This window comes from Struthio camelus, chromosome 5, assembly GCF_040807025.1.
Source record: "Struthio camelus isolate bStrCam1 chromosome 5, bStrCam1.hap1, whole genome shotgun sequence".
Classification (NCBI taxonomy): Eukaryota; Metazoa; Chordata; class Aves; order Struthioniformes; family Struthionidae; genus Struthio; species Struthio camelus.
The window spans coordinates 69,435,600-69,457,618 of NC_090946.1; the positions used below are offsets into that span (position 1 = coordinate 69,435,600).

The window sequence follows — 22,019 nt, forward strand, 5'->3', positions numbered from 1 at the left end:
ACTCTGCTGATATCAGGGAAAACCTGGCAGAGGCGAGAGAATAAGCAAGCCTGGAAAAGTCTCACAAAAAGGATTTTGACTGTAACCCAAGTTTCTCAGGCTCTATTACCACATATTTCTGGAAGCCTCTTCTTTCCTACGTAGCATTTTTTCTAGCCTCACTTTGACAAGTTAGTCCTGCTAGAACTACCGTGTTGAAGAGCTACTGGTGGCAGGATCAGGTGCCACAGCAGGCCTGGGAAAGGGAAGCGCGGCCAACGCTGACTGGTTTCCAGTGCCTCGTGCCAGCTCGGCGCTGCCCAGGCCACCTGTTCCCAACCTGCCTGACATCTCCGGCGATCAAGCTCGGGGTTTTTCTGCTAGCATTCTCCTTCCCTTGCACGTGAAGGCATCATGATGGCTGAGTCCTATAGTTAATATGAGCACACGGGTCCATAATGGTACATTGTAAGTGAATGTCTCAGAGTAGACAGCAATAATAATTAGCTGTCATGATTTGAAAAAAGGATAATCCATGCCATTGAGTTAACAATCACTCACACAACACACATGGATTTAACTAATCTTAATTTGGAGAAAAATAACAATTCTAAATATATCAAATAGCCTATTTCATGGCAACCTGCGGCGGTGTTTATCTCTGGCTTCCAGCACATGCGAGTTATTTAGTTTCTCTCACTGGCAGTTTTACCATTCAAAAGCCTTAAATGAACATTCATGGAGCAGGGGTTGCAGTTAAATCCCACATCTGACAGGGAACCTTTTTTCACGATGCACATCTAGTTCAAGTATGTATGGAAGCCCAGCATTGGCGGCCCAGACTGGACGAATGAGGAATTCAAATCAACTCCCTTCCCCTTCCTAGCACTGTCTTTGCAGAAATTAACTGTGCTGTCTTAATGAATCTCTGCTGCTGTTCTGGTTATCTGTTTGGGAGGGTAAACTGCCCAGAGCACAGAAAAAGATAACAATCAGATGAACCGGTGAAGCTGGAGAAGATCTGATCTAAGTGGTCCCTGTCCCCAACGGAGGCTCCCTTCTCTTCAGTTTAAGGTCCCCTGCCCCTCTACTCTGACGGTTTAGCTGCTCCTCTGCTCGTTGCCTGGCCTCTGTCAATTAATCCAGTGTTAAAAACAAGCAGATCAGTATTTTTTTCTTTAATCTGGATTATTTCACAGAAGCCTGCTAGTGAAAAGACTGGTGGCCAGCTAACTCAGCAGAGCCTAGAGGAGGACAGTAGATACCCACCATCAAAGCACCACAGGAGCCACCCCTCTGGGGCCTTCTTCCACCAGAACTAGTCAACTGGTCATGCCCAAGATCTCATAAATATGAAAGTTAAAAAGTAACTAAAGTAATAAAATGTAATGGTAGTCAAACTTTCCAAAACATCTGTCACTGATAAAGCAAAAGAAGCAGTGACAGGCAACTCCTAGCTAATTCATTGGCCTTACTTTATTTTGCTGTGCGACAACCTGGTACATTTGCTTGATATGTATGAATGTATGAGAGGCAGAACTGATTTCCAGACAGGTCAGCCAATTTCTAGTTTGAAACTGGAAAGCTTTACAAGACAAACTGCTCCTAAGAAAGCCACATTCTCATAGCACCAGCTAACGTACTACCACATACCTTATGGACAGTGGTAGCTAAATTAAAGTGACTTGAAAAGCTTGAATTTGCAAGTTAGGAGTCAAGGAAAGATTACAGACTTCATTAATAGAAGGTCTATAAAAGCCGACTGCAGAGATAAAGTTGTCTTTGTCTCAGCCAAAATCTAAAAATGTCAGTTGGAGATTTGCACTACACGTGCAAATTCTTTCAGATGCCCGAGATCTACCTGACTCCCTCTCAGCGGCACAAGTTCTGCCACCTGGCCAAGGTGACCAGAGTAAGCGGCATTATCAAGAAATAAGAAAGAAGGAAAGAAGGAAAGAAGGAAAGAAGGAAAGAAGGAAAGAAGGAAAGAAGGAAAGATCTCACAATGCCATAGCACCCTGTGTCAGCATTAACATTCTGCGAGGTGCTTGCGTCCCAGCACGCCGGGTGAAGCACCCTCACACCCAGAGGGAAGAAAGGTCCTATGGCAAAGCCAGGCTCAGCGCTTGTCTTTCTTACCCTCGCTACACTCAGCTATGGGAAGCTGTAACGTTTTGCGGCTTAGTCACACAGCAGAAGGCCGCACAAATCATTTCAACTGAGTTAGGAGGTCTACAAAAATAACACAAGATCAAGGAGAGTAGCTGAAACCTATTCGAGGGCAGCAGCAGTGGCAGCATATTTCAGGGAGCCAGAGTGGCGAGTGGGTGATTTCTAGTTTCCCTCTTCAAATATAAAGACTCAATTATCTTTGAACAGCTTGCTTTACACATGAATTGACACATTTATTTTACAATAAATAACTGAAAGTTATCTATGTTTCCTTTACTGTTAATCTACACAAAGAAATAATAAACAGAGCTTGTCTACAAAAATGCAACTACTGCAGTCCTCAGAATTCAATTAAGCTAAAATAATTAATGCTTCCACCATATTAAATTACTTTATACATTTGAGCCACTGAAGTTTTTTTATTCTTTAATCTTTTTCTCCTTTTTATTTAATAAAAAAAAGTTAGTTTCAAAGTGGGGGGGGCTGGCTAGGAGGGAGAAAAAGAGCATGATTTGCTGTTAAAATGTAATGGTCTCCTTTAGCTGACACAGCATGTAGAGTGTTTTGTGCCTTTGATTAAAATAACATTTTAAATGCTTTGAACAAACATATCTCCCCATACTTCTAAGGGATTATTTTACATATTTCTTGGTGGAATAAAGAAATTCATTCTTCCTGTTGCAGTACAGAAAGGCTAAGAATATCTTTCGTCACATATAAAGTAAAAATACTGTAGGCTGTTGCATTATTACCAAAAAAATAAAAAAATAAAGGGAGGGGGTGGCGGGGTGGGAGAAAGCTGCCTTAGAGATTAAGTTTCCCTTTTATGAAATCGTATTTAGTCTCTTTTTTTAACAAATCTAACAACAATGCTCTACAGCCGCTCACTGGGAAATACCTTTAATGTTAAATGCAGATTCTGATTTTCTTGGCTAATGCAGAAAGCCTTTCTATTGAAATATAAATAAGGGGTTTGGTATATCCCACTAAAGCCTTTCCAGTGAATGACTTCTGTGGGTTTTTCATGGCTACCCTCCATGACTGTAATGTGAAGCTTTTATCCTACTATTGAAAACTATCCGCTGCTATTAAAAAAAATATGGCAGGACACTGCACCTTTTTATCTCGGAGCTGGGCTCCTAATTGAGAAAGCATTATTACTGCACTATTTAGTGGATGTCCCTATCTCTGTGCACTGCTGAGAAAATGCCAATCAAATGATAAACCCTTTAATTTTTGTCAATTCAAAATCTTTCATACATATTTTCATTTGATATTCAGTTTAGTCTGAAAGAGATTAGGTGCTCTGGATTAGCTTTTTAATTTTTTTATGCCTTTTCCACATGTGAATGTCCCCCGGCCACAGTGGATTTTCTGCACGGCAAAGGCACTAGTTACACTGGTGTTGACCTACAGACCCTGAACGGCAGACTCTGAGCTGGGTATAGCCGTTGAAGTACTGCATTATCAACTGAACTTGGGCACAGATTAATAAGAGATGAGCTGGACTATAGCTAGAGCCTAAGTCTTTAGGACCAGGCTGAGCACTGGGCACCTCCAGCAAGGGCTCAGCACTATCAGCTTGCGCAGAGACCGACAACTGAGAGTGCTGAGCACCATGCAGGATGTCTTCAGCAGACTGAAGAAGAAGGTCCTCAACACTTTTGCTCCCATCCATCGGGAAGAAAATCTAGCCTCAGAAAGATGCTATACCATGAAGGAGTCATCTCTGCCAGGAAATGCATTCACAACAGCCAAAGGATGAGGAAAGGATGGGGTCAGGCCTTGCAGCAGGGCTGCTTATAATGCTACAATGGATGCTGCCACTTCTAATGCCCCCAAAGCCACCAGCCTTCCCATGCCAAGATGGTGACTGCATCCATGAAAGACTTATAGAAGACAACAGCCTAGTCAGTGGGTTGCATATGCCCTCTCCAGAGAGAGGAGACCTGGAGGATCTGAAGACTGCAGCAGTTCAAATCCCAGATCTTCGTTTACATGATGGCCGAGCCCATGATAGATGAGAGGGATTGAATCAGAGACCTCCAATGGCAAAAGCAGGAAAACGCTTAAGTTTCTATTGTAAAGAGAAATTCTGCCATCATGCATGTAACTAACGCAGGTCTTCTGTGGATCCCCTTGCAGGAACACCTCTGCTACAGGCAGGACCCTGGACCATCAGCTCTAATCCCCTATGACAATTTTTAGAGAAACTGGGAGAGTGACAGCAGTGACGATTTGCCACTGGTCTTTTCTACGGGAAGCATATAGCCAGCTTGAACAAATAGGCCAGTCTGAGGGGATATCCTGCTGTGTAATATAAAAAGCCCACTCTCTAGCAGGGAGCACAGTGTCCCTTACACCCAGCATGAGCAGTGCATACCATGCTGCAGAGGAGTACAAGGCTGCAGAGAGAAGAAATGCACTGCACGCCGGAAGCTGCCCCACACTGTGCGCTCTGCAAGAGCCATTTCAGAACAGCTCACCCAGGAAGATAGCATCGCCTGCCTGCCCATCAGTCAGACCAGTGGGGATCTGCTGAGTAAATGTTAACTACACCACTTTGCAGTTGCCTTGGAGCAACTTCAACCTACACACCCAACTTCTCTCAGATGTCCCAGAGTTTTAGAAAAAGAAATGCCTGTAATCTGCTCACCCGGGCCAGCTCGTGCTCTCATCTCCCCTTTCAAAAGCCTCATTTGGTGTGGGCATTTAAATGGAAGAGTCCCCCACCCCATTCCAGCAATCTGCAGGGATCCAGGATAGGTGGCACAGTCAGTAACTCAGATAGGGAAGCTGAAACCTACCCCCAGCAAAAGGAACAAGCAAGGACTCAGTGAAGCCCCTTGGAACCAAATCTTCTTCCCACTGGGGCCAAAGAGATTTTTCCACTGACTTCAGTGAGGCTGGGATTTGGCCCTTCCCCCGGGTCTGAGTGTTACACAGAGTTTCCACATTGGATTGAACTGAGTGTATCACCAAATTCTCCTATCCCTCCACCGCAGCTACCTGCTTAAGGACACTCCTGAAATGGCCTCTCTGATCCCAACCTTGTACTTTTTCCTGTGTGTACAGGCTGGCTCTTTGCTACTGCAGAAGATGAAGAGTCCTCTCTCTCAGGCAGCGGTCCTGCACAGATAGACAGCTACCCTGAATTAAACGTGGGGTGAGCCACCTCGCTGACCTGTGTGGCTGTGAGGTCCTCCAGACTGATGGTTCCTATAAAGACCTGCGACTGAAGCCTCCGTTTCATGGCACTTTCTAGAGGGCTCTCGTTAAAAGATTACCTAGGCAGTTGATTGAGTGTAAAACATGCTGTACCTGCAATGTTCTCCTGCTTGGGGCAAATTCCTTTTGTAGGCGTGAGAAGACGGTCTTCTTCATCGGGTGTGACTTGGATCCCGATTTCCACTGGCTCTGACACTTTCCTGAGCTCGGCGCGTGAGGAGGGGGGAGGGCTGCTCTTATCCATGCTCTTTTCATAGCAGACACCACCAGTGCCATTGCACTGTTTTCTCTTGTGCTCTATAAAAACCAAGATGTCTCCCAGCGGGAAGTTCATCTGACACTGTCCACAGGTTAACAAGTCGGGGTCTGTCCCGCCTGCGGCGATGCTGATGCTGCCCGGCTCTGCTATTGCCAGGCTCTCATCCTCGTCGGCGATTGCCGGTTCCACATGGTCAGCCTCTGCTTTACATGGACAAGGAGAAAGGGAGGAAAGGGACGAGGGGAGAAGAGAGAGAGATTGCTTTGAATGTTCACAGACTCTGAAGGATGCATCACAAGAGGCCCAGCCTCCCCCCAAAAGAAGCCCAGTCTGATTAGATCTTTTATTTTTCAGCTTTTCCACTATCCCATAGTGATTTCAATATATTTTGCAACCAAGCCTGCCTGAAACAAAATGGAAAGGCTGACCTGGCATAGCTCTCCTGACAGCTCCTTCACATTGCTGCCAGCACTGCAAGAATATCAGCAAAGAGCCATTTTGCAAACGTTCGAGCCCCGAGTCACTTTCTGAAAAGGTTCCTCTTCTTGTATCCCACCTTCTCATTCCCACAGCATCTCCCAACCACCTGGCAAAAGCCCCTTTCAGCAAATCTTACGCACCCAAACCTCTCCTTTGATTTCAGTGAGGGGGGAAAGCAGGGGGAGAAGAAGCTGAGCGCTCTGAAGAAGCAGGATCAGGCTTGTTGCAGCACACAAAAATAGTACCACCTTGTCCTTTGCAAAGATAGCAGCAAGGTTAAATGGCCACCCGTTACCACGAGCTATGGCAAATCATTTGCAAGAGTAAGGTAAGCAGGATATGCTCTAATGAGAAGTTAAGGGGTTTCCAAAGCATGTACAGTGGGAGAAAGAATGAGATACTTATTTAATATCCTGGGATATCGGCTGAACCTTAAATCTTCCACTCATTTGTCTGATGTCAAATACCTGTACAGTTGCTATATAGGTTATTTAAAAGTTTTGTAGAAATCTTGCCCATGAACCTAACGGATTTCATACCACTACCCCCAAAGGACCCAGAAAGCATTTCTGAGTGACCGGACTGAGTTTCTAAGAAATAAGCAACTTCTCATTTCACAATCAATCACGCGTAGTGCTTCTTTTTTTAATGGGTATTTTGTAGATAATTCTTACATTATAAAATAATTATGGATCACAATTCATTTCTGGGGCAAAATGCATTTTTTGGTTTGCTTTCTCTTGTTCTACTGTGTAACTGCCAACTCATACAAACCTTGGTCTTTACTCAGGCAAAATTTCCACTGACTTTTGCCTAAGGCTGTTTTGCCTCAGAAAGGACTATAGCATTTGGGCTGAACAAAACAGAGGAACTAACAGTATGTAAATCAGTGAGCGAGACCTATAATCGAATCAGGATTAAAAGAATACTAGGAAAAATGTTGTCTATCAGCACCAACAGTTTGCTTATGAATTTCTTGGAGAACGCAGTATCTCAAAGAAGAGAGACTGGGCTAAACAGATGTCATAACCCAGACCTGGGTCCTCTTCCTGGCCGAAAACAAAAGGAGTCTTGTGCCGGTCTTTAGCAAATTGCAAAAAAGCGCATAGAAAAGGGACAAGAGGTAGAAGATGAAATATATTAAGTGGCATAAAAAAATATTTGAAGCTTGCAAAAGACAGTTTAGAAGAAGAATCGCCCTGTTTTCCCCTTCCAGCATAAATAATTGATTCGTGTATCTACCAGCTGTGCTACAAGTTGCATCAGAGCTCACTAACAGCAGAATACCGAGCAGCAGCAGCAGCAGCAGCAGCAGCGGCAAAAGGACTGGGAGCCCAAAGAGGTGCCTGAGTGGGAACCATCCTGCTGGAACGAAAGAGGGGCACGGGAAGGCTCGAGTTCCTTAAACCAACTCGCGACAAGGTTACCAAACACAAAGCATAATACCCATTCTGAAAACCATTAATTACCTTTTTTCCCCTTAATCTAAGTTTAAAGGGAGTTTGAAGACAATACTACATAATTAATTCAGCAATTTATTTTATGAAAAGATGCCCTGCCTTAGTGAAAATGTAACCATAACCCTGTGCTGAACAGGGACTGCTGGGAAGAGAGCGGAAGTCTGTGAACACTGTGTGTCACAATGCAAAAGGTAATTATTTAGTGCTTCGGTTCCCTTTAATGATCTAACATTGAGCAATATTGTTTATATTGAAGAGAGCTTGCACCTTTAATTACCAATTACATATACATCATTTTAGAGCCAAAAGAAAAGGACTGTGAAAAGGGTCCTTTAGAAATGTGCGTGCTATTTCTAGGAAGAATTCCTATTAAGGGGGAGCAGAGTGTCAAAATATTAAAAAAAAAAAAACCCCACACACGGAGACACACATACGTGCATACACACACAGGAGATGGGACAAAGAGCTAGAAAAGACAACACGAAAATGGGAACTGAACCAAGGGTCATAAGAAATGAAAGTGGCAGAGGGGGGAAATGCTTGTTACTAGTTTCACGTAGCATTCCTGTAAAGCTTTCAGATTAAAGTATGTCTCTCAACTTACAAAGGCTGAATTTTGGCATATATGTAACAAATAAAAAGAAAAGCACAGATCTCAACTTTATTATCTTTTTGATGTGAGGAGGGTTTTTTTTTAATCCTGTGATTTAAATTGTGCCTTTCAGAAAACATAGCAAAACTGCTGCATTTGATAAGGGTCCTGACCATGCGTCTGTGGAAACGTGAAGGAGGCTTTAACAGCTAAACTGTTGAGAATTCTTCCTTTTCAGTTCTGCAGTGCATCTGAATATTAGTTAAATCCACATATGCCTATTCACTTACTCTCTCTCACTCTCTCTTTCCAAGGACTCTGCAATGGCACTTTTTTAAAATAACATCTGGTATTCCTTCATATTTTGGCAGTGTTCACATTACCGAAAATCAGCTTTTCATTTTCTTGGTACACTGAGCCCTCGTGATCGGTAGTAATTGGGTTCCAAAGTATCAAAGGTTTTTTTTATTCGGCTCTATTTCTGATTTTAGCTTAATAAATCATCAAGCATGAGACCAGTCACATACCCAACAATGCAAAAGCTATATTACATTCTCTCATTCAGGAGGTGGAAAACAGACATAAAAGAATGAAAAACAAAATACTGAATAGATCTTCAAATGCATTTTATCCATGTCAATTTGCATGTTTTTACTCAGAATAAAAAAAGAAAAGGCTTCCTATTGACAACTCAATTAAGCCATTAAAAACCTACATTCAAATAACATTACAGGAGAGATTTAAAACCCACAAAGGAAAAGAGAAAAAAGCCTGAAAGTCCAGCCCATAACGCATCGGGTCATGCCTGGCTAATACAGCAGCCAAGATCTTATGCTGTTTAAGGAGTCCTTTAATACCAATGGGGCAATTTAGGCCAGTCTCAGTCTAAAGTTCTGACTCCACTTGTGTCTGTGGGTTTAAAATAAGTCGCTTTACATTATTTGAATTTAACTCTGTGGTTTTTTTTCTGTTTGTTGGTAGCTGGGTTTAGGGGGAGGAGGGTGTTTCCTCACGAGTATTTATTTATTTAATTTAAGAAGAAAAAAGCAAGCCTGACAAAAAAAGGAGACTGGAAAACATCTCATCTCCCTTACGTGGGAAAAGGAAAAAAAATGCAAACGAGCTATTTCCAGCCCGGACCCGTGCCATGGCTCCTCCAGGTGTGCGAAGGTGTGCCCAGCATTTTCCCTACGCCCAGGGAAGCCTCCGCACCGCCCTGCATTGCCTTCCTACGGAGCACACCGAGGGCCAGCTCCGGGGATGGGCTGAGCAGGGGGACATCAGTGACACCCGTGTCACTCAACAGCTGCATGCAATTACTGCAGCTGGACCAGCGAAATTTTTTGCCTTACCCTGGAAAGCATTATTACACTTGCTGGCTGGACTCTAAGCTGTATCTCAGAGCGCTCTGCCTGCCATGACAAAACAGGGTGCACAATTTTCTTAACTCCATGAGGGCACTGCCACAAAACCATCAGCGCTCCTGTCTCAGCAAGGTGACACGACTACAGCGGATGTGCCCCATGCGTACAGCACTCTTATGCCCAGGGTTAGAAGAAACGTGCACGCTAAGTACTTTCTGCCTGTCAAATGTCTCAAAATCATACTCATTAATAGTGAAAAAGATGATGTTATTAAAAAATGTTTCGAAGGCCTCAAAAGACAAACCCGTAGACGCTTGCTCACAGGCTTTGGCTGAGGCCAGGTCCAGGTAGCGGTAATTTCTTTTCTTGCATTTTTATTGTACTGCAGAACGAAAGGCACCAAGGAAACGAAAAGCCATCAACCTAGTCTCTTGCTTGTTTTTCTCCTTTGCCTGGCACCGAAGGGAGGCAGAGAAGGGAGCAAGAGGCAACGGTCTGGCCCTGGCCCAAAGCCCTGCATGTCAAACTTCCTCTCCGTGTTCAGTTTCTGCAGCTCGGTCCCAGATCGATAACACGCGGGCTAAGGGGAACCTCGCCAGTGCCACAGAGAGAAGGCGCCAGCGGGTGCCCTGCCTGCCCCGCGCCCTCCACCCCCCCCACCAAGTCCTGCGCCGACCCCGACGGGTGAAGCACGGCCTGACCCCTCCGGCTGCGTTTCTCTGGGGCGAGCTGGGGCTCTCGCGGCAGCCCAGAGCCTGCGGTCGGGGCTCCCGCGCCCCTGCTCGCACCCAGCGAGTCACCGGCGCACGTGCTGCGGTGTAACGAATGCGACGTTCTCTGCGCGCAGTCACCGCTAGCTTGAAAGCAAATCCAGATCTATGTGCGCCTCAGCCTAGTTCAAAAGTGAGCACAAATAAGTGGCTTGTTCTTCAGGGTGTTGCCCAAAGCAGGCTTGAAAATGATGTCCTTTCAATCAACACCCACATGTCACATTTACTGTAACATCAACATGCTGAACAGAAATAGCTCCGATCACACACTCTCTAGCTGGGTTATCAAAGAGATCGGTGTCAGGATCCGAGCTGCACAAAGACTAACACTTCTGAAAGCAGGCGATTCAGCTCCTCGCCATCTAAGTTTATCAATAACCTGTTTCCAGATCCTTTTCTGCAGCTCGCCACAGCTGCAAGGTGCAGAGTTTAGTTCATGTCGACACATTTGCATCGGCATCGCGTTCAGCTCCAACAGACACTGCTTATCTGCCATCGATTTTTAATTTTTCCGAACCGGAGGGCTGAAAAACAAGCTCTCATAGTATTTAAAAACAACGACCAAAAAAAGTGTGAGGCTGCGCTGGCCGAAAGAGGAAAGGCCGGCGACTTGATCAGAAAGCCGCAGGAACAGAAGGGGCCTGCAGCTCCGCGTCACTTTTAAAGTGACTCCGGTGCACAAAGCCGGCTGCCGAAAGGGCAAATCCCCGTCGGCCCCGCGAGCAGGGCCGGCAGCCGCACGCCGCTGCCCCGGCACGCCGCCGCAGCCCCTCCGGCCCCGCGGCCTGTCCAGGCGGCTGGGCAAGGGGCCGAGGCCGCGGCCCCCGTGCGGTGCCGGGCGGCCGGGGCCGGGGCCGGGGCCGGGGCTGGGGGGGCTCTGCCGCAGGCGGCCGAGGGGCTCCGACGTGAGCGCGCCGCCGGAGCCTGGAGGGAAACGGCCCGTTTGGCCCCGGTGCGTTAGCAAACGTCGCCGCCGCGCCGCTGCGAGCCAGGGGGTCTCCGGCCAAGGCCGCTTCGCAGAAGTATCCCGAACGGCTCAGGAAGCAGTTTAACCCCCAGCACGCACCTGAGACGCAGCAAACCCAACCGCCACCGTTGGAAAAAAAAAAAAAGAAAGAAAGAAAAGGAAAAAAAAAAAGGGAGACACGCCACTGTTTAAGGGGAAATAAGAAGGGAAACGGCACAATAACAACGCAGAACCCCAACTGAACAAAAGCCAAGAATATCCAAGAATCCCCTTGAACCTCAAACATTTGTCAGAGGCTATTTCCTCAGAAACGACGCGCAGCGCTTCCGAAGGGAGTGGCGTGTCTCCTCTTAAGTAAACTATACGTTCATAAAAAAATATTTACTGCTTTTGAGAGCGTAAAATGCATAGGCTCTTCTATAGACTGCAGAAGCTGTAAATCTTCCCAGATAAAATGCAATGTGATGATGTGATATAAAAGCATTCTTTGTTCCCAAGTGAATAGATTTGTTTTATTTAAAACTAAATGACAAGCAAGGAGAGGAAAAAGCGCTCGGTACCACAAAAGGCGCAGGAGCGGTATTTTGGTACAATTTTTTAACCGGCTTAGAAAAGAGTATTTGAATCACAGATTCTTACCCGAAGATTTAAAAGGTATGATCAAAATTGAGCAATTAGTTTCGAACGCATATTAAACACACCACAACTCTGTTCTTTTTTTAAATATCAGTCTCAGAAGAGACTGTTTCTCAATTGTGTTTAAAGCACTGTTGCTCATATACAATTTTCTTAAGCCATTTTTTTTGCTTTCATTGAAGCCTATTCATTGTAACATTCAGTGAATTTATGGCTTATTCCAGTGGCTTAGTAAAAGGGGTCATAAAAAAGTTAAGTAAACCAGTGTTTTTTTTTTTTCCCTCTTCCTTAACTTTGGATTCCTTTTTTATACTGTGCTGCCTAGTGCTTAGTCTTTGGAAAGTACCTTGGGCATATTCAGCACAGACACAAATTATCAGCTGCTTCAGGGAAAAAAAACGGAATTTCTTGCACTGAGGCAACTACACAAAAGACTTGCATATGTCAAAAATACGGAACTAAGTCGCTGTGAATGCTGCACCATTAATCAAATCCTCGATCTGGTGTCACTTTTGCCAGTAAAATGATGATATTCTTCTAACCCCCTTCTGCTGGCGCGTGCCTGCAACGCATGAAGCGTGTCCCTCTGCTTTAATTTGTTTTCGAATAGCCTGCTTTAGGCATTTTTTATATATTCCTTGGGAGGGAGGGGGGGAAAAAAAGATGCTACTTAAAGCTCCAGCAAGGGTCTACAGTACCGAGCAGGGAAACAGCTTTCGGAGGGGGAGAGCAGCAAGTACATCGAACTGATGTTCAGATGCTGAGCGCACAACTGCTCTGAGGCTTGCAGCCGTGGGTGCAGAGGAACGGTGTGCAGCCGGCACAGATACATTTTAAGAAAGTAAATAAACATAAAAGAGGAAGGTGCTGTAGTAGGAGCAGCTGAATGAATCACACATTTATCAGCACATGCTGTTACTGATGCCTTTTTCCTCCCTCATTAAAAAGATACATATATATAAAGCTAGCTACATTCAATGCTGACATTTTACCAGGTGCTTTTACAGTATCACTAACTTTAAAGCACGCAGAAACCCTGCAACCACCGTTTATTTTTCCACGCGCTTTCTCTTGAGGCTACCTAGGCAAGACCAAATTCGGCTGACAACTGAACCGAGCGCGGGGCGCAGAGCAACCTGGAAGAAACTGCTGCATGGCGGAAGAGCAATCGAAAGAAGAAAAAGCCCAGGCAGGGGAAGCGGAGAGCCATTTTGGTGCAGCACATCTCCTCAGGGAGACTTTTCTAGCGGGTCTCAGTCTTGGCGAGTGGGCCAGGTGGGAGGCAGAGGAGGGCGCGGGAGGAAGGGAAGCGTGTGCACACGCAGGGTGGGCAGGGGGGACGGGGAGGAGGAGACGGGCACTGCTGCTCCTCTTAGCAAAAGTTAGCAGTCGGGGAATGGAAGCAAAGCCACAATCGGCAAAGTTTGAGGTTTCGGGAGGGGAGAAGGGGAGGTTTTCCCCGCAGCTGGAGAAGGTGAGCTTCGCCGGCAGAGGAGACGCCGTGCTCTTCATCTCACAGGTCTGCCAAAGGAGCTGGCTGCTGTCTATGCGCTCCCAACTAGCTCAATTCAAACATTAAATGAAGTAGAGAAATCATCACATAAATTGCTGGCCCTCTCTACTCAAGAGTGAAGGGTTTCTGTACAGTTGATGACAGCCCTGATCTTTTGTCTGACCTAATTTATTTCCCTTTCAGGCTAGAATAAAACGCACTTTCCTGTCACAGGATAACCTTCATCCACATATTGTGCCCTAAAAATAAGAATATGCTTTTACTATGTTAACAATACCATAACTTGATGAATTTCTCAGACTGCGTGAAATAAACATTCTCCCCTGACATCCAGTGATCAAAGGGTGCTAGCTATGCGTATGCCACGAAATTATATGTTTGGGCAAGAAAGCGTCCCATGAAAGTCCATCCACGGCACACAAGCAAACCGAAACACAGAACAGCGCAAGCCCTGGGGAGCAGCTTTTCAGCAGCAACTTCTACATGACATGTGTGATTTTATGTTTATTTCTTTAGAAAAAAATACTTCTTTTCATTTACAACAACTGCAGGGTTTTGTTTTAAGGACCTGAGGATCAAAGTGCGGCAAACTATGCAATATCGGATCCCCTTGGCAGGGGTACGTGTGGCTTTCTGACATGTAAGCACGGCAAATTGTGTACGTGTGTGTCCGCCCTGTTGCTGCACACACCTTCTTCGAGAAGTCCAGCTTCCTTGCTCTGGGTTTTTATGTCCACTGGAAACGAACAAATGGATGTATGTGGGCTTTTCCCCCCACGCACAGAGACACCCCTATGTACAAGTATTGTTGCCTCGATCCCTATCTGACAACAACAAATTGAGAACTTAAACATTATATGCTGACAATAAAAGGCACGGTTAAAAACTAATTTTAATTAAAAACTCCTGTCTGCCAGAGTCAATTAATCAGCCATGATTTAGCTAAAAATAGACATGTCTCGCTTGCAGCCCCTCTCTCAGCTAGCACTATATAGATCTTCGCATGAAAATCAATACTACAACTTTACACTGAAAACATTTTACAGCAGCGTGAACTGTCTCAGATATAGCTATTATTTCCTAGGGTAGAGCATCGCAGGCAGCCGCGCTAGCAGGGCTCAGCCATCCCCTGCATGAGACAGGCTATGAGCTCCCCCTAGTCGCCGATATCCGCCACTTGCAGCCCCCGCACAACGCAGGCTTGCGATTCACCTAAAAGCCAGCAAAGTTTATTTTGGAAAGTATTTTATATCAACAAACAATACCGAGTGCAAAGCAATCTAGATAGGAAACGTGCAAGAGAAATAAATGTCTTGTGCGAGGCATTTTGTACCGAAAAGATAGGCTAGCAGCGAGCTCAGCTCAGGGAAGAGAAGCAGAAGAGGTGTCAACTTTAAGTCGGTAACTGATATCAATAATTTGCACTACTTCTACGAGAGCGCACTCCTCTAAGTCATAATTATTGTCAAATATGCCACAAGACAACCCTTTGTTCTACAGAGAAACATACATTTTGCGCAAGACAAGGGCTCCAACCGTTCCTATTAAACACAGCCAGGTTGTAAAATCTTTAAGACTTTTATTTCTCAATATTTAAATAAGCCTGACAAAATATGCTCTGCATCTGCCGACCAGCAAAAAAATGCAAAATGATTTCTCACCCGCTGTACATCTATTTAAGACATCGAGCAAATCAGCCAAGAAGGACTAAACAATCTAGATCCGCAATCTAGTTACTCGGCATCATTTAAAAATATATTTTTAAAAGACCAGAAAACCATGAAAATATGACAGCATTTTTTTTTATCCTTTGAGTCCAATACAAATACATTCACATGAAAGGCAACCTGCAAATCACCAGAACATAACCCTTTTTTTCCTGACCTATTTAAAGCCGACACATATAATGTCTTTTAAAAACATATGAGGCTTTTCTATGCACAACTATGTGGGTATGATGGAAAAAGAAGCCATCTCCAAAATAATTTCCTAATTCTTTAGTAACACCTTACATTCCCTTTTGTATGAAAGTTGATTACTTTTTCTTTTCTGTAGGAAAAAGTGCATTAATTGCACTAAATCTAAATGCCTTTTAAGTGAAGTTCCTTGAAGCAATTTGCAAAACTTTGACATACAAAAAATGCTACTGTTTCTTTTTAATGCGCAGATAAAAATCGATAAAGGAAATTATTACTCTTCCTAGGGAACCTGCTGAGCAGGTACTGAAGAGTCTCCTTTGGGAAACCTGCCTTGCTGTCTGGAATTGTAGGATTTTACTGAGCCTTTCCCTCCGAATCTTTGCTGCTGCTCTGCAGAATGGTCTTGCTTTGCCGCCTCCTGCAAAACTGCTATCAGCAAGCTTTTCTCATGCTCTCACCTTTCACATTTCCCTCAAATGTAAAATGCAGGACTAGTTTGAAAACAGATTTCTCAAGTTAAGAAAAAAAGGAAAAAGAAAAAGAAATCTTAAGCTGAAAAATCAGCAGTTTGAATTAAAACAAAATGCTTCTTTGCACAGAGCAGCTCTCCAGCACAGCCTCCTCTTTTCTACCTATTCACACTTTTAAGCTTTGTCCACCCTTTTAAGTGAGCACAGCGACCAAGTTTGTTCTGTCCACCAGCACTGAAGAAAGGTCCAGAGCTGCTCTTTTCTCTCCATGTCTTTCCCTCCCTTTTTGTACTGCATATGCATCCATTCCAGGTCTGCCTGGGTGAGCCTAGCAAGGACAAACAGGCCACTCAGTTTTGCAGTCTTAAAAGACCACTGTGCTAATGAGACCCTGGAACTCTGGAGCACAACTACATTGCAGTTTCTCTGCTTTTTTGTGTTTGCTTCTCTTACACTCAGGATTTAAACATTTCTCTGAACACCAAGAGCATGAAACCTAATAAACTCCAGCTAAGCAGTGCCAGAAAACCCTTCTCTTTCTCTCTCTCCACATCTCCCTCTCTCTATTTTCTTGCCTGGCATAGACCTCCAATCCATCCTGAAATGCAACTCTCCTGACAGATGCCAAAAAGGGAGAGAGGGGGGGAAAAAAAAGTCAAAGCTAAGCATGATATAAATGCAAGATTTCACAAAACAGCATCAATTCATCCCAGCTTTGGGGGCTTGGCTTGGCTTAGGGTTGGGTTTATTTTGTTGCAAGTGTTTTGGCTTCCTATTCCGTTGCACTGCTACTTTGCAAACTCCCCCTTGAAGAGGACAGCAACCTCCCTGGGCTGCTTTTTTTCCCCACGAATTACACCTTCCCGCGGATTGCGAAACCCCCTCCTGGCCGCCTGCAGCTGGGGCCCGGCGTCCGTGTGAACATGCCTGCGCTTCCTGCGCCCCCAGCCCCAACCTCGGCACCAGCCGCGGCACCCCCCCACGCAGCTCCCACCCTCCTCCCAGGGATACCTTCATTTTTTGCTGCCACCGCTCAGCGTGCAGCCTCATTTCTCCGCCAAGCTTCCTCAGAATGGAGAGACAGAGAACCACAAGCGGGGAGGGAGGGAAGCTGCGCGCCGCGCCGCGCTGCTCTCCATTCCTCCCCAGCCTCCCCGCTAAACCCATTGTACACGCGGCTCCTCGGCACCTTTTAATGCTCTCCTGCCTCGTTATTTACTTTCAAGTAAAAGCGATCAGAAAGCGAGATCAAATTGGAAAAACAAACCTACCTGGCTCTCTTCTCCACCCCACCTCCCCCCCCACCCCAACAGCAACAGCAGCAAGAAAAGAAATGTTTCACCCCTTTAAACAAATTCAGACGTGCGCAACAAAACAGATTTTCCGCACACCCCCTTTCAACACCCCACATCTCGCAACTGAGACAGAAAAGAAGTGGGAGAAATTGCACGGGCCGATTCGGAGGGTTTGGGTTGTTGAGGCTTTTCTTATTAAAAAAGGAAAAAAAAATAAGGAAAAAATAAACCACCACCAAAAAGGGAAACGCATTTTCCAAACCGGATGGTTTAAACAAAATGCAATTAACGAAGGGGGGGTGGAGAGATCCACCTTTTATGGTGATGCAAATCTGGCCCCAAAATAGCAATGAATTAAAAACACCCCCCTCTCCGAAAGAGCTGAATACCAGATGCATCTTCATTTGTGTTCCACCAGCTGATGGGCGGGGGGGGGGGAGGAGGAGGAACGGGTTAAAAAATAAAGGAGCACACCAAAAAAAAAAAAAAAAGGAAAGACAGAGAGAAAGAAATTGAAATTGCGGGAGCCAAAACGTCCCCCCCCCCACACACCCTCCCCTACGAAAAGAAAAAAAAAACTCACAGGCGGTGCAAATATATATATATATATATATATATATATATATATAGATTCCCAAGGAAATCTTACAAACAGAAATTTATCACCGGTAACAAAGAAAGAGAGGAGCTCGCAAGCACCAAATGCTCCTAGCAGATGGCTCCTATTCTTGGCTTTCAGGGGAGGGGAGAGAAGCCGGGGGAATATTTTATTTATTTATTTAAATTCTTTAAAATCTGAACATAAATATTCGGATCCGCCGCGGCTGAGGCTCAGCCCCGGGCCGGCTCCGTGCATGCCGCCGCCGCCGCCGCCCCCCCCCCCCCCCCCCGCAGCACAGCAACTTGCGGACTCCGCCGGGGGGGCCCGGCCGGCTTCCCGGCGAGGAGCGGGGCCATCCCGGCCCCCGCCCACCCCCGACCTCTCCGTGGCGGGCTGCGCCCCCCCCCACGCCCCGGTCCGAGGCGAAGGATTTTTTGGAGGGTAACGCGCCCCCCGCCCCGTGCCCCGGTGGCGGCGGGGCGCGCTGGGGCCCCGCGCCCGGAGGCGGCTCCCCGCGGGCGCAGCCGGGAGCGGCGGAGCGGGGTGCCCGGCGCGGGGACCTGCCTCCGGCTCCGCGGCAGGCGCTCGCCCCTCTCCCGAGGTTTTGGGGGTGGGGAGCGGGGAGGAGGGTGGGATGCTGGAGCTGAAGGGGGGGGTCCTCCTTCCCTCCCTCCGCTTTTCTTTTTCTTTTTTTTTTTTGGGGGGGGGTGTTGTTTTCATTTGACAATGGGAGCGTCGGCAAAGTGCAGCCTCCGCTCCTGCCCCAGCACCGGAGCTGGCGCCGCTGCCCGGCCCGCGTTTCGTGCCCTGCAGCCCCGTCCGCCGCCTCGGCTCTCCCCGCGCCCTCCCTCCGCCGACAGACACCCCCCCCCAGCCCCTCCGCAGCCCCTGGCCCCGTCCGACCTCATCTTCCCCCCACGCCGCCTTGGAGGAGAGTCACCCCCCGGCGATGCACCTGGGTCGGGCAGGGCTGCAGCCTGCCTGCCCCGCGCCCCGCGCCGGGGGCTCGGCCCCGCCGCGGCCACCCCGGCCCGCTCTGCCCCGGCCGACCCACAGCCTCCATGTGCTTCCCACCGACTTCGCCCGGCCGCTGTGCTGCCCACCTCCACCCGCCCCCCCCACCCCGCCCCGGCGCCTGTCACGCCGCGGCAACGCGCTCGGCCAACTTTTCCCACCGCTGCGCGCTGCCCCCGGAGCGGGGAGCGGGGCCGAGGGCGAGCAGCGGGGCAGCGCGGCCGGTTCGGCACGGCACGGCACGGCCCGGCCTGGCCCGGCCCGGCCCGGCCCGGCCCGGCGCGCCCCGCTCCGCCGCCCCGCGCACGCCCCGCTCCCCCGGGGCAGCCCCGCTCTCGCTCCGCCGGCCGCGGCCCGCCGCCCGCCTGCCCGCCTCACCTCCGCGCCGCTGCAAATTCACGGCAAACTTCGGGCTTCTCCCCCCCATCCACCCCCAGCCCATCCCCCCGAGCCGCACACCCCCCTCCCCTCTTTAATTCCCTGCTCCTCTCCCTCTCTCTGAAGTCATTTACCAGCTTTGGTTTCTCCTGGACTCCCCCCCCCCCGCTTCCTCCCCTTCTCTAATTTTGCTCCTTGATTTCGGCTCGGTTTGGTTCCAAGTTCAAACTTACGTGTGATAATCTCTCTTTGTGACAAGTGCTGCGGGTTTCCCTGCTTGCGACGGGACATTGCCCTGGCATTTACACTGGCATCGCCTGGAGAGCTGCACTGGTTTGGGGAGATGTGTTGGGGGTGCCGATCGTCCTCTTTTTTTTTCTTTCTTCTTTTTCTTCTTTATCGACTTCTTCTTCTTTCAAAAATAAAAGAAAAGGGAAAAAAAACCTCCTTTTTGTTGCTGCTGTGGTGCACTAGCTGGGATCCCCTCTCAATTAAAAATCATCATCATCATCATCATCATCAGGAAAAAGCTTTGTCGCTCTGCTTTTTCTCTTTCAAACACTCTGTCTTTTCTCCACTGCTGCTGCCACTTGGACTTCCAAATCTCTTCTTGAACTTAGGAGGATATGCACCGCCAGTGACACTTTTCTGTTTCCCTCTTTCCAGAGTGCTTGGCAAATTGGCAAGTGCGCTTTTCCACCAGGAGGGTAAAAATAAAAATAAAAAATATCAAAAAGAAGCAGGAATATCAAAAAAAGTACTAGAACTGGGATTGCCCACACACACAAAAATTGCCAAAAAATTGTTTTTCAGAGATTGACCCTTTCTGGGTAGAGATATATATATATATTTTTTTTTTTTTTTGAAAAGGGGTAGCCAAAACTGTGTCTCCTCTTTCCCAGTTCAAGTGGCACTGCTTTGCCCTGGTGCTTTTGGATTGCCAGTGCTCCTGCACCACTTTGCACTCTTCCCCCCTCGCCTGGCACTGGGACTGGAAGGAAGGAAGCCCCCAGTGCAGCTGGGCTGGTGCTGGCTATTACTATTATATATTGCAATGTGAAGATGGCGGAGTCCTGGTTCTCTGGGAGCGCTCTGTCTCTCTATGGCTGGGGCTGCCTCTGTACAATGGGATAAAATTCAAGTTCAAGTGCGGACGTGACGTTTAATCTGCACTAGAGACAAAAAGACCCAGAGAGTAGGAGCACTGGGGGCGACTAGCGGTGGCTTTTTAACATTGTACCCTGCAAGAGAACAAGAAACACCACTCGCACTCACACACACACGCACACACACATGCACACGCGCGCGCGCGCACACACACACACACACACACAGACACAGACACACACACACACACACAAACTAAGGCATATGCATGGATCGGGAGCAGCTCCGGGCTTTGTGCAGTGCTGTTTCTCGGGTACGCTGAATGCTAAAAGAAAAGAGGAGGGGGGACAAATCCGTATCCTCCCGCACAGCAAAACTTCCCCCGAGCCCAGCCTCAGCCCCGGCGCCGGCCGCGGCGGCAGCGGCTCCCGGGCCGGCGGCGCTGCGCGGCCGCGCTCCGAGCCGCGCTGCTGCCCCGGCCGGGCGCCGCGGCCGGCAGCCCAGGAGGGCGCCGGCGGGAGGCTGCGGAGGGCTGCTCGCCGCTGCTGCTCTCTCCCCGCTGCTCATGCCGCCTCCCGCTCTCCGCCGTCCTAGCTCGGCTCTGGCTCTTGCTCCTCCGCGGTCCGTGTCCGGCATGAGATCCCGAGAGGTCTCGGGCCGCTCTTTCCTTTCGACTCCGCCGCAGCTCCTCGGTTGCGAGCACCTTCCCCGTGCGTTTCTTTCAAACAGTTTTACAACAACACAAATATCTGTGTGGGCTGGGGAGAGATTTTTTTTTTTCCTCCTCTCTCCCTAATGTAAGTGTGATCGTTCTGGGACACGCACGCACACACGCTCCCGAGCCGCACACGCACACACACTCCTCTTCGACCTTCTTCTGCCGCCCCCCCCACCTTAAAATGCCTGGCTGTGAGGATTTTTCGTGGAGGAATTAGTCTCAGACACGAATCGAGAGACACTGAGTTCCCAGGGACCGCATCTCAACGCACTTTTCCTCCAATTTCACACGCAGGTAAATGCCCACAAGTGCGTGCGCTTCTAACTTGGGAGCTTCTTGGAAACCAACTTTTTCCTCCTCTACCTCCGCTGTCCTAGCCCCATCTCCTTTGATTTTTTTCCCTCTCTCTCCAGGCAAGCAAATAGTTTCGTGCAAAGTGCTTTTCAGCACCAGCTCTGGACAGGTCGAGGGAAATGGGGAGGGGGAGTGTTGGGGGTTTGAAGGCGGATGGGAGAGAAACCCAGGAAACCCAGCCTCCACCCGGAGCACGCTCGGAGAGTCGCTCTGCATTCGTGTCATTTACTTTCTACGTTAAATGAATATTTTTTGTATTAAATCGCATGTGAGCCTTAGGGGACCAGAATTCATCTCGGTGCCCTTAATCAGCTTTGAGTAGAATTTGGCTAAACAGCAACACTCTCGCCTCCTCCAGCAAATCTGCCTTTGCCTATACACACGCACACACACATACACTGCTCACATCTCGCATTTCGGCTCTGGCAGCCCCCAGATCCCTGGAGCCGGCTCCGACCCGCACTCCCCGGGCGGGCCAGACCCCCATCTCCCGAGGCCTGGCGGTGGGGCTCGCCGGCGGGCGCAGGGCCAGCTTTGCGATGCCCTCCCCTGCCCCGGCTCAGCCATCAGCCTCCATTAACACACAAGCAAACATGTAAAAGACATTTAACGGCGCTTAAGCTTGTTTAGATTCTTCGCCGCGTTTGTTTGTTTTGTTTTACAGGGTCCTACAAAGAAAAACTAGCGTGGTGACAGCAGCGGCTTTCCGCCGCCGGGAAGGCACCTGGGGCTGTCGCCGGCCC

The 22,019-nt window shown here is 48.0% G+C and overlaps 1 protein-coding gene across 5 annotated transcripts in view; it reads right to left on the reverse strand.

Annotated features, from left to right (window-relative positions):
• Positions 1–20,438, reverse strand: part of BCL11B (BCL11 transcription factor B) — a 97,831-nt gene extending 77,393 nt beyond the window's left edge. The window contains exons 1-2 of one of the 5 annotated variants that reach the window (XM_009675465.2): positions 19,331–20,438; positions 5,473–5,841 (exon numbers count right to left, since the gene is read on the reverse strand). In XM_009675465.2, coding sequence (XP_009673760.1) covers positions 5,473–5,841; positions 19,331–19,388 — 427 coding nt within the window. In that variant the 5' untranslated portion in view covers positions 19,389–20,438. Of the gene's footprint in view, positions 1–5,472; positions 5,842–16,820; positions 16,840–19,330 lie in introns of those variants that run through there. The other 4 variants (XM_009675466.2, XM_009675467.2, XM_009675468.2 and 1 more) reach the window with 4 other exon arrangements.
• Between the last annotated feature and the right edge of the window lie 1,581 nt (positions 20,439–22,019).